The sequence below is a fragment of the Quercus lobata genome, chromosome 8, assembly GCF_001633185.2.
Source record: "Quercus lobata isolate SW786 chromosome 8, ValleyOak3.0 Primary Assembly, whole genome shotgun sequence".
NCBI lineage: Eukaryota > Viridiplantae > Streptophyta > Magnoliopsida > Fagales > Fagaceae > Quercus > Quercus lobata.
The window spans coordinates 18152977-18167216 of NC_044911.1; the positions used below are offsets into that span (position 1 = coordinate 18152977).

The window sequence follows — 14240 nt, forward strand, 5'->3', positions numbered from 1 at the left end:
TTGTTCCACATTGAAAATTAATTTTTTTATAAAAAATTATTAATAAAGCTTTTTTTTTATATAAATAAAAATATACAACATGCGTTATTAAGTAGAAGTTTTACAGAAGTTCAATAAAAATTAATAAAAAATTATTTCGTAGTTAAAATATGGGACACTATCTACACACTAATATGTACATATTCAAGTATGTAAATGAATTGAAATTGTGGCTTTAAGGGTCTGTTTGGTTGGAGGAGTAGAAAAGTGGGAGGATGGAAAATTAGTGGGAGGATGGAAAAGTGGAAGGATAGAAAAAATTTAGTTTTCTCTCATGTGTGTTTGGTTAGAGGGTTGGAAAAGTGGGAGGGTGAAATTTTTTTTTATTTGGTTGGAGAGAAAAAGGGAAGGATGGAAAATGTAATTCATATAAATTGATTATTATGCCCCTGTTATATAATATTGGGAAAGTGAGAGGGGTATGTGAATGTAATAAAGTGAGGTATTTATGCAAAATGTATTTCTCATCACTTTTCTCTTCTTATTTTCATCCCAATTTGGGAGGATAAAAAAAAGTGGGTTCAGGAGGGAAAATTTTCTCTCATATTTTCTTTCTTCAACTAAATAGTGGAAAACAACATTTTCCATTCTCCCTGTTTTCACCACAACCAAACACACCCTAAGTGTGTGTTTGGGAAAAGATTAAAAAATGAAAATTATTTTACTATTTAACTTATTTTTTCTACTATTCATGGGTCCTATTACATTTTTTGGCACTATCTATAGGCCTCACTGTACTATTTCAACTAATTTTTACCTTTATCTACAGTACTTTTAACAATAATTTTTTTAATTTCAGCAAAATTAGTGGTATTTAAACACGTCCTAAGTCACATTTTAAAATTTAAAATCGTGACATAGATTCACAATTTCCATGCATTTATACGAGTTTTGTTTGAAAATACATATGAATAACAAGTATTAACTTGGCTAAAATGCAAAATTCATCCTATAAATTTAGTCAGAATTCATTTTAGTAAATTAACTTTTCAATTCTTTAAGTTCAAGATTATTTAATTAAGGTTTTTTCATTAATTTTTACTAATTTTTTATTTTTAAAAAAATAGGAAATATTTTTAATTTAAAATATTCAAAAAACTAAAAATTTGTACAATTAACTATTATCAAAAAATTGGTAGAAAAGGTTTAATTGAATAAAATTAAAACTTTACCAAGCCAAAATAAATGAAAACAAAATTAGCGTACAGAAATAAATTCAAATAAAATATTAAAGTAAAATTTTGCATTTTAGCCAATTATTTTCTTCCTACAACTTCAGGAAAAAAAAAAAAAAACCACTTTTCCAGTTCTCCTAACAAATAATATAAAAAAGAAGGTTCTCCCGCTAAAACCTTGAAAAGTAGGGTTTTACCTCTTAATTCTCAGTTATCATTCATCAGTAGCAGTCCCAGCACTAGCAGCATCGCGCCTCTCTCTCTCTCTCTCTTCGACTTACCTTATATACAACTATTATCTATTGTTGTGTTTTAGGTTTGTTTTGGGTTTTCAATGGGGAAGCAATTCGCCAAAAATCGAGGTTAGCTACTCTCTCCGACTCTCTTTTTTTTGCTTTACAGCCTCTCTTTATTTGCCCTAATAATCCAAATTATTTTGGTTCTAGTTTTCATTTTTTGTAATACACGCTCAACTATTCTATCTGTATGCTTGTTTAATTTTTTTTTTTTTTTTTTTTTTTTTTTTTAACTCTAAAAAGTTTTATTTTACTGGTTTAACTAGGATTGAAGCGATCCAAAGCGCCCTCCAACTCAGAAAGTAACCATGTAATTAAGAATCGCCGTGTCGAACAAAAGCTTGCTCGTACTCGTACTCGTAGCCCCTCGCCAAGTCCCTCAGGCACGTTAATCATTTTTTTTAATTAATACATTGTGTATGTTTTATTAATTCTATCAAATTTATTTTTATTTTTAATAATAAATTATGGATTATGAGAATGTTTAATAAAACTGTGTATTGAAGATATTGTGAACTATTGAGGAAGTTTTAAAAATTGGATTTGGTAATATCTGTTTTGCTACTAGAATGAATGTTTTTGGGATCGAACTTTTTATTACAGGGGAAGCGTCGGAGGAGCAATCTAGCGGTGCGGCTTCTGAAGAAGAAGTGATTCATAGAGAAGCGTCGATGTATGATAAATTATTGATGTCATTGCGGTCATGTAGCAAATCAGTTGACACTGCATATAAGAAGAGGTAATGGTTTCTCATGTACTGGGTTTGTTTGTTTGTTTTTTAATGTAGTTGAGCAACAAGGGAGATCAACGTACTCAGTTTGTTTAATTGTAAAAGCTAGTGTAAGAATGCTATATGCATATGGTTTTTAAGCCTAATATTTGATTTCATGTGATTTCATCTTGTGATTTAGTGGTGTCACATTCTTTTTAGCGTGGTGTGATGATGAGTTGTTTGCTCCAATCGAATGTAAGATAGTCGTGCAAGTGTCATTAAGATGCAAAGATCTCCCATTGTTTGATATGACAATTCTCTTAGTCTTGCGAAACTAGTTTACAAAAATAACATTCATGTTTTGAGAATCCAACTAACTGGCAAATAATTACACTTTTAGCTATCCTTTTTTTTTTTTTTCCATCCATTGTCCCCACACTTGTGTCTGTGCTTAGTGTCATATAGTTATTTATAGCTAGTCCCAAGCCTGGGAAAAGGAGGAGGGTTGTGGTAGGCAAATTCACATAGGTGTGGTTACAACATGGGATTTTGGCATGTTTTATGAGGAGGAGTTTTACATAAGAGAGCATGTGGTCCACTTCTATTAGTCTTTGTGCCAAGAAATAGACAGCTAGACCTTCAGTTGATGTGTTATACTTCGCTAAAATCAAATAGACTAAAAGAAATTTACTTGAGAGGAAGTTTGAAAGGAAATGATTATTCCAGTATTGGAAGAGTTAAGGAGGAGATAAAACCCTAGGGTTGTATGGATTCACCATGGTTTTCTTTCAACAGTGTTGGTGGGTGGTTGAAGTGGATGTTATGGCATTTATTGAGGAGTTTCATGAGCATTGTCAATTTGAAAAATCCCTCAATGCTTCTTTTAGCTCTCTCCTCTTTGCTTGGAGAAATTGGTTTGGAAAGCGCCTGTCAACCGCATGGAATAAGGTCCCAGCATGTTTAATGTGGTTGCTTTGGAAGGAATGTAATACAAGCATCTTTGAAGACAAGGAGAGACCCTTAGACCTCTTAAAAGCTTTTCTCTTCAGTACTTTGTTTCAGTGGACACGTGTTTGGGTTTTACGAATTGTATTTCAATTTCTGAATTCTTACACTCTGTTAGCTTAAGTTTTTGAGCTTGTTGTATTTTTTTCTTGATTAGAATGTTCGCCATCATGAACGTGATGTTCAGTTTATTGCATAAAAGTTTTATTACCTATTAAAAAAAAAAGGAAAAATCCTTCAGTGCTTCTTTTATTGCACTAACTCCCAAGAAAAACATTCCTATCAATATTGGGAATTTTCAGCCTATTTGTTTAGGTTGGGAGTGTTTATAAATTGTAATAGGCAAAGGTGTTGGCAAATGGATTGAAAATGGTACTTGATAAACTAACTTCTGAGTCACAGAATGCATTGATGGATTGTAGGCAAATCTTGGACTTGACATCCTGGGTGTGATTTGCAAATTGGATATTAAGAAAGCATATGATCCTGTTAATTGGGTGACTCTACTTTATTTGATGGAAAGGAGATAGGATTTAGTGAGAAATAGATATGCTGGATTCGTAGTTGCATTTCTGCAGTTCGATTCTCAGTTTTAGTGAACAGCTCCCTTTCTGGCTTCTTTAGTATTTCAAGGGTTCTTAAACGGGGTGACCCTTTATCCTGTTACTCTTCATTTTGGTTATGGGGGTCTTGAACAGGATGTTTAAGAGAACAGAGCAGGGCAGCTACATTAGCGGCTTTAGGGTGGGAACTACAGCTGAAACAGGGCTTTGTGTCGCTCACCTTTTATTTGCTTATGAAGCTATTTTATTTTGTGATTCAAATGCCTAACAAATGCTTTATATCAAAATGGCACTGACGTGTTTTGAAGCTGTTGTAGGATTAAAGGTGAACTTGAGCAAGAGTGAGACGGCATAGAGAGGTTGGCAACATGGCGGAGCTTGCTAATATCTTATGTTGTAAGATTGGGAATTTGTCGATGAATTATTTTGGAATGTCCTTGGTGGCATCCTTCAAAGTGAAAATGGTTTAGAATCCAATTCTAGGAAAAAATGGATTGCAGATTATTAAGACGAAAGAAATTATACTGGTCTAAGGGGGAAAGGATAGCATTGTTGAAGAGTAAAATTTTGAGTTTTCCTACATACTCTCTCTCTCCTTGTTTACCATCCCAACTTGTGTGGCAAACAGATTGGACAGATCACTTAGAAAATGTTTGTGGGATTGTTCGGGAGAGGAGTTCAAATACCATTTGGTGAGGTGAGAAATATAGTTTGCCTGCCTATTTTTACTGGTGGGTTGGTTGTAAGGAAGATAGGGACCTTTAATCAAGCTTTTTTTAGGGAATGACTTTGGCGTTTTGGGTCGAAAGATAACACTTTTATGGAGATGTAATAGCTTCAAAGTATAGGGAGGAATTGGGTGGGTGGACTTTAAAATTTTTTTGAGGGACTAATGTTTATAGCCTGTGGAAAAGCATTAGAGTGGGCAAGGATAGGTTTTTACATTATGTGCGCTTAGATGTAGGAGATGGTAATTGAGAAATGGTTTTGGCGTGACACCTGGTATGGGGATCATTCTTTGAAGGTGTTGTTTCTTGACTTGTTTACATGTTCCACAACGATAGATGCCTCTGTTTGTTCTGTTATGATTAGTTAGACGGATGGGGAGATGCGAAGCTAGAATGTTAGTTTTCAAAGAGATTTTAATGATCAGGAGCTGGACTCGGTGAATGCTTTTCTTTATCTTCTTTACTCTAATACCCCTAGGAGAGAGGTTTGTGATAGATTGAGTTGGAGGTTGAAAGGGGGTGGTAAGTTTAATGTTTGCTTTTACTATGATGCCTTGTGCGTTGCTTGTTTAGTATTTTTCCCATGAAAGAGTTGGGGTTACTCGTTAGGGTGCAGCCTAGTGGTTGGAGGCTTGAGATGAGCTGTAGATTCAGACATCTAGGGTTCCATCCGCACTAGGAGTTCCCCTGGATAACCTGTTATACAGTTCTGGCGGGTGGGGTCGTGAAAACTTAAGGTGAAAATCTCACATGTGAAAATCCTATCAATAGAGGTTACACATTAGTAGTATGGTGTGTGTGTAATGGGGAGGTGGTAGATCATTTACTATTACATTGTACTGTTGCTTGGGATTTGTGGAGTTCTTTTTTTAGATATTTCGGGATTAACCGAGTGCAACTAGAAAGGTCATTGACCTTTCTTTGTTGGAGGAATTGGGTTGGCAATCATTTAACGAATATATAGAACTTGGTTCCTTATGTTAGATGTGGACATTGTGGAGGGAACAAAATAATCGTGCTTTTGAGGATACAAAAAGTTTGGTGATTCAGTTTATAACTTTGTTTAGTATATCCTTGTTTGATTGGTCTTGTGCTTGGGTTTTACCAATTGTAATTCGCTATCTGAATTTCAAGAGTTGCTACACTTCTGTATATAATATCATTTCTTTGCAATCCTTTTGGCCTTCTTTTTTTTCATTATATATGTACATGTAGTAGCCTTTCTTTTTCCCAAAAAAAAAGAAAAGAAAATGTCGGTCACTAATCAAAAAATATTTCTTATTATTTCTTTTACTATTAAATTTCTGATAAAAATTCAGATGAAAAAACTTGTACTTCCTTTGGACTAGTAGAACCAAAAGAATAACAGGAAGTTAGAATGTTACAAAAGAGTTGCAGGAAATTAAGTGATTCATTAGGATGGGTCCAATTGGATGGCTTATGGCACACTTACCATACATTTTGTTTACTGTTGGAAAGGGAATGTCTCATTATACTTATTGTATGCATTTTGTACATCTTTGAGCAATGATTTTAAGTACCTTGATATGCCAAGTAGACATGAATAATGATGAGTTATTGTTTGTTAGTTGTTATTTATTAATAACTCATGTTCCTTATTGACCTGAGCATTTAACCTTTTTGTATGCCATATTGATGCTTGTCACGTGATGCATTATGTTTTTTAATTTTTTGAAACCCTTTATTGAGTTATACCATATAGTTGTAGAGTAATGAATTTTCATTTTATATTTTTTAACCAAGCAGTGTAGCTTTTAAAATTGCTAGTGATGCTATTCCCTCATGGATTAGCTACTTCTATTGAAACACTCATTTTAAATTGGATAATTAATCAGCACTACTAATACTTGTTGCTCTGGCTTCTTGAAACTTTGTGTTAAGTTGAATTATAAGGTTAAACAACAGTTTTTTTGAGGAATTCAAAATTTACAGTTATCATGTGCTTCTTTTGTGTAATAGACAAAGACAAGAAGAAGGTAAAAGTGACTCCGAAGTAGATGAAGAGGATGGTTTTGAATCTTTCAGTGTCTCGGTGGAAGATGATAAGGAAGATGGTAAGGAATGTTTCATGGGATTTATAGTTTGTTTAGACAACTATCTAAAGGGTTTTTTCTCTATGTCCCGATAACATATAATATGCTTTTTTTGTTTTATGAAGTTCTGTTTCCTTAAAGGCTTTTGTTAGATGTCTATAATCTATAAGCCTTTTTTTGTGATTGTAGTTTCAATCTATGTTCTCCTAAGTACTGAAAATGCTGATTTTGATGGAAATCAAGATCAAATAACTGAAAGAACTTGAAAAAGAATTGCCTTAGAATTGAGAATCAAAACTGGAATTACAGAGAAACCGGAGAAACAGAGTTTATGTCCAGATCTAAAACTAAGATAAAGTTGCATAAAAAAACTGATTCTACTCTTATATAACAGGCCTAATTATAATCTTTGACTAGTAGGAAATAAACTAGCTAATAGTTAAGCTAGGCAGGCTATCACAACATAAGTCCAAGCTGAAATTAATGAGAACATATGGTAGATCTGAGAAGTCAAAATAAGGGGCTGGCTGGCTGCCCTAAGAGAAAGGGTGGCTGGTTGTTTTGGCTTGATAGTAGAGGGGGGTTGGTTGGCTGGCCTAAGGGTAGAGGGTGGCTACATCAGATTTAATTGTTGATTATCAAATTTCTAATCTTGTACGTGGGCATGAATAAGCTTCTTTAGGTTTTCTTTGGATTTGTTACCTTCAGTAGTTGTTCACTTAGTTAATTATCCAAAAAGAAAAGGAAAAAGAGTGGTGGTTTTTCAAGTTTGTTTACCATTGGTTGCTTTTCTAGAAGTGCGCCCCCCCCCCCCCCCCCCCCCCCCTTTGCACCCCCTAATTTCTTCTCTCTCCTTTTCTGTATAACCTATACCTAAGGAACAATTTAAATGGAGTTCAATTGTCATAATTTGGGTTGTGGACAAGAATGCTGAAATCAGTTAATTTTCCCCCCTTCTCTCATTTGAGGGATGAGATCTGATGAGGCATTCAGGACCAAACACCTGCTTTGACTGACAGTTGTTCTCTATTTCCACTCCTTGCTGTCCATCTTCTCTGCCCATCACAAAGACTAATAATCACGAATGTTGAAAGCGGCAATTGAAAATAGCTTTCAATCAGTCTGACCTTTTCTTTCAACCCACAAGCATCTATAGAACAGTTCTCTTTAAAGTAGTACCTATTGATCTCCATTTCAAACTTTGCCCTTTCTGGAAAATTCTTACCATCTAAAGTGCAGATTACTTCTTCTCTTGTTCTGCTATGAAATTCGGATCCAATACACTCCTGACATCTTTTTTATTAATCTGATGAGTCAAATCAACGCCCCCTTTCAATGCCTACTTTTAGCTCGTGTGTGTCTATAGAAATTATTTTCAGTTTGTTATCAACTAATCGCATTAGACGAGTTCTTAGTTCTGATGTTTTTGGGATTTTATTGGTAGGCCTCTTTACTTTATAATATCTGAAGATTTGGGTGCTTATTAAAAAAAAAAAAAAAAAAACTTAAGCAGTAGGCATGTGGGGATGCATTCAACTGGAATGTAAAGTTTTGGCTAATCGTCTCCGCTTGGTGATGGGGGATATAATCTCAGCATCTCAGAATGCTTTTGTGAGGGGCAGACAAATCCTTGACCCTATTCTTATTGCTAATGAATGCCTTGACAGTAGATTGAAGTCTGGGTTGCCGGGGCTGATTTGTAAGTTGGATATTGAGAAGGCTTTTGACCATGTAAATTGGAATTTTCTGCTACAGATGTTAGAAAGAAGTGGATTCTCTGCCAAATGGAGACAATGGATTCGCTTTTGTCTTTCTATTGTCCGCTTCTCCATCTTGATCAATGGCTCTCCTTGTGGTTTTTTTGGTAGCACCAGAGGCTTGAGGCAAGGTGATCCGTTGTCTCCTTTGTTGTTTGTTTTGGTGATGGAAGCTCTTGGTCGAATGTTGGACAAAGCAGTTCTTGAAGGTCGCATGTCGGGCTTTAGTGTAGGTAACTTGGAGGGAAGATCCATGGCGGTGTCTCACCTCCTCTTTGCAGATGACACGCTTATTTTCTGTAAGGCTGATTTAGATCAGATTTTGATCCTTCGCATGATTCTTATTTGGTTTGAGGCGGTGTCTGGCCTTAAGATCAACCTGGGCAAGTCAGAATTGGTTCCGGTTGGGGTAGTCAATGATTTTGACCTTTTCTTGGTTGTTCTTGGCTGCAAGCAGGGCTCTCTCCCTATGAAATATCTAGGTCTTCCTTTGGGAGCTAAATTCAAGGATAAGTCTATATGGAATCCTATTCTAGAGAAAATGGAGAGGAGATTGGCGGGTTGGAAACGTTTATACTTATCCAAGGGAGGTAGAGTCACCCTTATCAAAAGCACCCTATCTAATCTACCCACTTATTTTCTTTCTTTATTTCCTATTCCTGCTAGTGTGGCTAACCGAATTGAGAAACTCCAGGCGGGATTTCTTGTGGGGCAGTCTTGGAGATGATCCTAAAATCCATTTGGTTAAATGGGCTACTGTTTGTTCTCCTATTTCTTCGGGTGGCTTAGGGATAAGGAAGATTAGACTTTTCAATGAAGCTTTACTTGGAAAGTGGCTTTGGAGATTTGGGGTTGAGGAAGATGCCCTTTGGAGGCAAGTGATAGAGACAAAGTATGGTTGTATGTGGGGGGGCTGGTTTTCCAGAGCTGTGATTGGCCCTTATGGTGTTGGTTTATGGAAAAATATCAGTCAGGGATGGCCTTCTTTCTCTCACCATATTCTTTATGATATTGGTGATGGATCTAGAGTGAAGTTTTGGCAAGACCGGTGGTGTGGAGAGACTTCTCTTGCTGTTAGATTTCCAGACTTGTTCAGATTTTGTAGGAATAAGGATGCCAGTGTGGCTGAGCTTATTATGTCTGCTCATGGTGTCCTCTTCTGGGATGTGAGATTCATTAGGAGTGTGCATGCTCGGGATCTAGAGTCTATGTCCGACTTCATGGCATCTATTTATGGTTCGCATATAAGGGGGCGAGGTGAGGATAAAATGTGTTGGATTCCTAACAAAGTTAAGGGTTTCTTGGTTAGTGGTTATTATAGAATTTTAGCTGGCACCGCTTCCATTGGGTTTCCTTGGAAAAGTATTTGGAAGCAAAAGATTCCCTCTAGAGTAGCTTTCTTTGTTTGGACTGCTGCTTTAGGGAAATGCTTGACGATTGATAATTTACGTAAAAGGAAGGTGTGGATTCTGGATTGGTGCTACATGTGTAAGAGAAATGGTGAAACGGGTGACCATCTATTTCTTCATTGTCCTTTTGCTTCGGATCTATGGTCTATGGTTTTGGGCCTTTTTGGAGTTTCTTGGGTTATGCCGCACTTTGTTCTGGGGCTGTTATGGTGTTGGCAAGGCAGCTTTGGTCGTAATCGAAATGGTTATATTTGGTCCATCATTCCTCATTGCTTATTGTGGTGTCTTTGGAGGGAGAGGAATAGTAGATGTTTTGAAGATACTGAGAAATCTATTCCTGACCTCAAGCTTCTCTTTTTTAGAACTTTAAGGGATTGGTTGTTTGCTTTGCAAGATAAATCTTTCCCCTCTTTTATTGTTTTCCTAGACTCTTGTAATTTTTGTATTTGATTTCTTTTCCCTTGTTCACTCCCTGTGCACTAGGGTGTCCCCTTTTTTATCAATATATCTTTTACTTATCAAAAAAAGTAAATGACGTTTAACAAAATATTGCGTTTGAAACAATTCATAAAATAATTGCATTTGAACTCATGATTGAAGGCTGATTTAGCAGGCTTGACTGCTTGTTGGCTGAATTGTGCCATGTCTGAAATTGTGAGTTGTGTTAGAATTATAGTTAAATGTTAAATTCACAATTCCTAATAGTTTAAGGTTTTGGGAGAATCTGTAATTTAACATGGAATCAAAGCAGGAGATCCTAAGTTCGGTTCTTGTCTCCACTCTACCTCTCGTTTAAAATGTTAAAAATTATACGTGTTGGGCCCTAGTTGTTAAGGAGGAGTTTAAGCCCACACGTGAAAGGGAGTGTAAGAATTATGGTTAAATGATTAAATTTAACATTCCTAACAGCTTAAGCTTTGGGGAGAATCAGTAATTTAACAAGTTGAAAACGAAATCCAAGTCACGATTTTAGTTTAAAACATTTTAGACCTATACTCAACTTATAGACAGATGAAAGACTTGGGTTTTGGCCTACAACCACCAATGGCACCACCAAACTGCCGCCATACCTGGCCACAATACCCTCAAATCAGCAGTTCACTCCCAAACCAAATGCAGTACAAACACCCCCACCTTAAACTACCAAACTAAACTGTGGGCGAAAATTGTCGAGATTGAGAAGTAAGGTGCCTCAAAATCATGGGTGAGTATAGAAAGTGACAGAGGGAGATATAGTGTGTTTTGAGTGAGACTGAAAGTCTGAAATCAATTTCAGCCCAAAATTGGAATCATGAGATTTCAGATTTGACATAAAGTAAGAAGATAGTCACCGCAACTTGCCAACTCATGCTAGAAATTGTGGCTTCAAGTAACGATTTTACTGAAGTTTTCAGTTGAACCCTTGGTTCCATTTCATAAAATAGTGAATTTTATAATTGCCACGCTTTGCGGATAAGTTTTTGAAACACAGTATTTTCAATATATATGTGATCTTTGGAGTTGGTTTATTATTTGTGTGATCCAATATAGTTTCTCCAACTGCAAAGGGATTTTGACATTTTATATGCTTAAAATCCTTTTGTCTTTAATCTTAATGAATTGGACTGGATTGGATTGAACTGACAATGAGTTCTGTTCATACTATAGAAAGTACGATACAACAGCCTGACATGGTGGACCCTGGGGAGCAAAGTGAAGATGCTGAAACTGAAGATGATCACGAGGCCTCTGACACAGATCAGGAGCATGATATTAGAGCCAATGGTCAGACTTCTACTGATGGATCAGAATGCATGAGGTCTATTTACATTAAATGCCTTTCTGATTTTTCTATTAAGTTGTGGTTTATCATTTGAAATTATTATCATTGTTAGAACACTATTTTTTATACTTATATATAAAATTCTAATCATTATCTTGAGATTACTTTTGGGCAATCGATTAACAACCATACAACTTGTAGCATGTCAATCTGACAGCTATGTTTCTTGAGTTTTTAGCTTTTTTTATTTGTTCATTGATTTTATGTTTTTGATCTCCTTAATTTTTTGAGACTCTCACCTATTGGCAGTTTTTGTTAAATATTATTACATGTACATGCATACATACTATATATATATGTAAAATAATATGAAGTTTTTATGTGATCTTTGTTTTATTTCAACTAGATCGCATCCTTATAGATGTGTCATTTAACTATATATGATCTTGTAGTTCCTTTAATTTACACTTGGAGCACAAGTTATCAAAAGAAGAAGTTGATAATATGTCAACAAAGAAATGGAAATATAAGTGGGAGGTGCCTGTTGTTGGGATGTCAAATTGCAAGTGGATGGGAACTGAAGAGTGTTTCTTAAAGGTAAGCTTTTGTCTTGCATTCCTTAGAATTACTTCTGATAAAGATTATCTGACCATCTTTTATACTAAAGCTTTTAAAATTTATATTTTATTGCAATTATGATGTGGCAGTATCTTAGAGAGAACCACATCAAAGAACTCATATTCAAGGTCTGAGTATTGTCTTTCTTTTTATTCCCCTCTTTGCATCTCCTTTCTCACTAATCAAATAGAGCAAAAATGCATACTTTTTAAACATCAGTATAAACTTTGAAAAGCAAGAAAACTTCAATTTATTATATATATAAAAAAAGGGTTGAAAGAGAGAAAAGTAGGACGTTTTGATAAGCAAATCCATTTAATGCTTAGACTGTTATTTGAGTGGGCCAAGCTGGGGTTGGTTATATTCACTTGTTGGGGAAATTTTCCTCCTATAGAGGTGGAAGGCTACTGTGCTACAAAACAATGCACTACCTGAATGGAACTCTGTGGCAAATTTGTAGAAGCTACTGAGGATAAGAATAATTAGGTTTTGAATTTTGAAATTTGAGTTTTTTGACCACATGTTAATGTCTCATCACGGCATACCCATGCATTAATTAGAATTTAGAATCTTAAATCTGGCCCATTAAATCTGTTTGTTGTTCTGTGATTTGCACTAGTATTTTGATCTATTATTACTTATTAAAAAAAAGTATTTTGATCTATTACTATTGTCTTCATTCTTTTAGCTGAATCATGTACTCCGTTTTTTTTACTTTTGCAGGATGTTAACACCAATTCTGATTATGGTCTGAAGCTAAAGTTGTATAAACACTGGTTGGATGTCTATAAGACATCTGGAGGGGATGATTTTCATTCATCTAAAGAGAGATTATTCTTCTCCCTTTGTAAGTGAGCCTCATCTTGTAGTCCTAGATTAATATCTTTTCAGTTGCATTCAGTTGTGTCTTGTCCTACTGCAAGTTATTAGTTTTAAATCCTTGCAATTGATTTTCTGAGAATGTTTTGCCCATATTCCTTGCTTCAATGATGAGTGGAAGTGGAGGCTACCAAGGACTATCCATATGTAGCTTCAGGACCTTCCTCTTATTCAATGATACAATGTATTATCTGGTTTAGATCTAAGAATATCAAGGATGGAATCATTGTTAACATCATAGGGTTTTAAACTTTTTGTGTGCTTTTGTATGATTTTCTTAGTTACTTCTTACATAAGCTCACAGCCTTTTCCTAATGAAGTGGTAAATCCCTATTGAACATGAGGGAACACCTCTCCATCTACAATTTCTACTTTTACTTCAAGATTCTTTTTCTTATGATTTGCGGCCCAAGTTCAAGTCTCTCTTTTTTTTTCTTGGATACCTTGTAGGGATTCTTTTACTACTTTGGTGTCCAAAACAATTGGAAAGGTGCATATCACCTTAGCAAAGAACCATCATAGAGGGCTTGTAGATTCAAGGGTTTGCATATAGGTTCAAGAAATTCCCTGTGGCCTTTAGGTTTGCATCTAGCTAGAATGAATTTTATACTATCTTTCACACTTTTCAACCTGTGTCAAGTTTCATGTTGAAAACTGAATTATCATGTGTCCTCGAGCTCTTGAGGTGAAAGATGTTAGGCCAATTAGCCTGGTGGGAATTATATATAAATTACTAGCAAAGGTATTGGTAAACAGATTGAAAGGGGTATTGTGAGAGAGAGTGTTATGCAGAACCCTTTCATCCAAGGGAGGCATATGCTGGAATCAGTTCTCATAGCAAATGAATGCTTGAATAGTTGTATGAATTCAAGTATACGAGGGGTGCTGTGTAAAGTTGATTGGAGAAGGCTTATGACCATGTAAACTGGGATTCCTATTGTATTTGCTTGAACAGTGTGGATTTGGTGAAAGATGGAGAAAGTAGATAGAATTCTGTATATCAACCGTCAGTTTTCGATTTTGGTGAGCGGTACACCAGTTCACCCACAATTTTTTCAACAGGAGACGGGGATTACATCAGGGGGACTTAATATTCCCTTCGTTGTTTGTGATTGTCATGGAGACTTTGAGCAGGTTGATCACAAGAGCAATGTCTGGAGCTTACTTAATAAAGCTTCTCTATTGATGATAATTTCTCCATTGATAGTAGGAGAGGTGAAACAATTATGATATCTCACATTCT

General features: G+C 35.6%; 1 protein-coding gene across 2 annotated transcripts in view; it reads left to right on the forward strand.

Moving 5' to 3' along the window:
* The first annotated feature begins 1334 nt into the window (after positions 1-1334).
* LOC115955885 (U3 small nucleolar RNA-associated protein 25) overlaps positions 1335-14240 on the forward strand; it is a 32695-nt gene continuing 19789 nt past the window's right edge. Inside the window, exons 1-8 of one of the 2 annotated variants that reach the window (XM_031074278.1) lie at positions 1364-1576; positions 1777-1893; positions 2114-2249; positions 6499-6593; positions 11386-11536; positions 11953-12097; positions 12208-12246; positions 12842-12965. In XM_031074278.1, the coding sequence (XP_030930138.1) occupies positions 1549-1576; positions 1777-1893; positions 2114-2249; positions 6499-6593; positions 11386-11536; positions 11953-12097; positions 12208-12246; positions 12842-12965 (835 nt within the window). In that variant the 5' untranslated portion in view covers positions 1364-1548. Of the gene's footprint in view, positions 1577-1776; positions 1894-2113; positions 2250-6498; positions 6594-11385; positions 11537-11952; positions 12098-12207; positions 12247-12841; positions 12966-14240 lie in introns of both variants that reach the window. The other variant, XM_031074279.1, reaches the window with a different exon arrangement.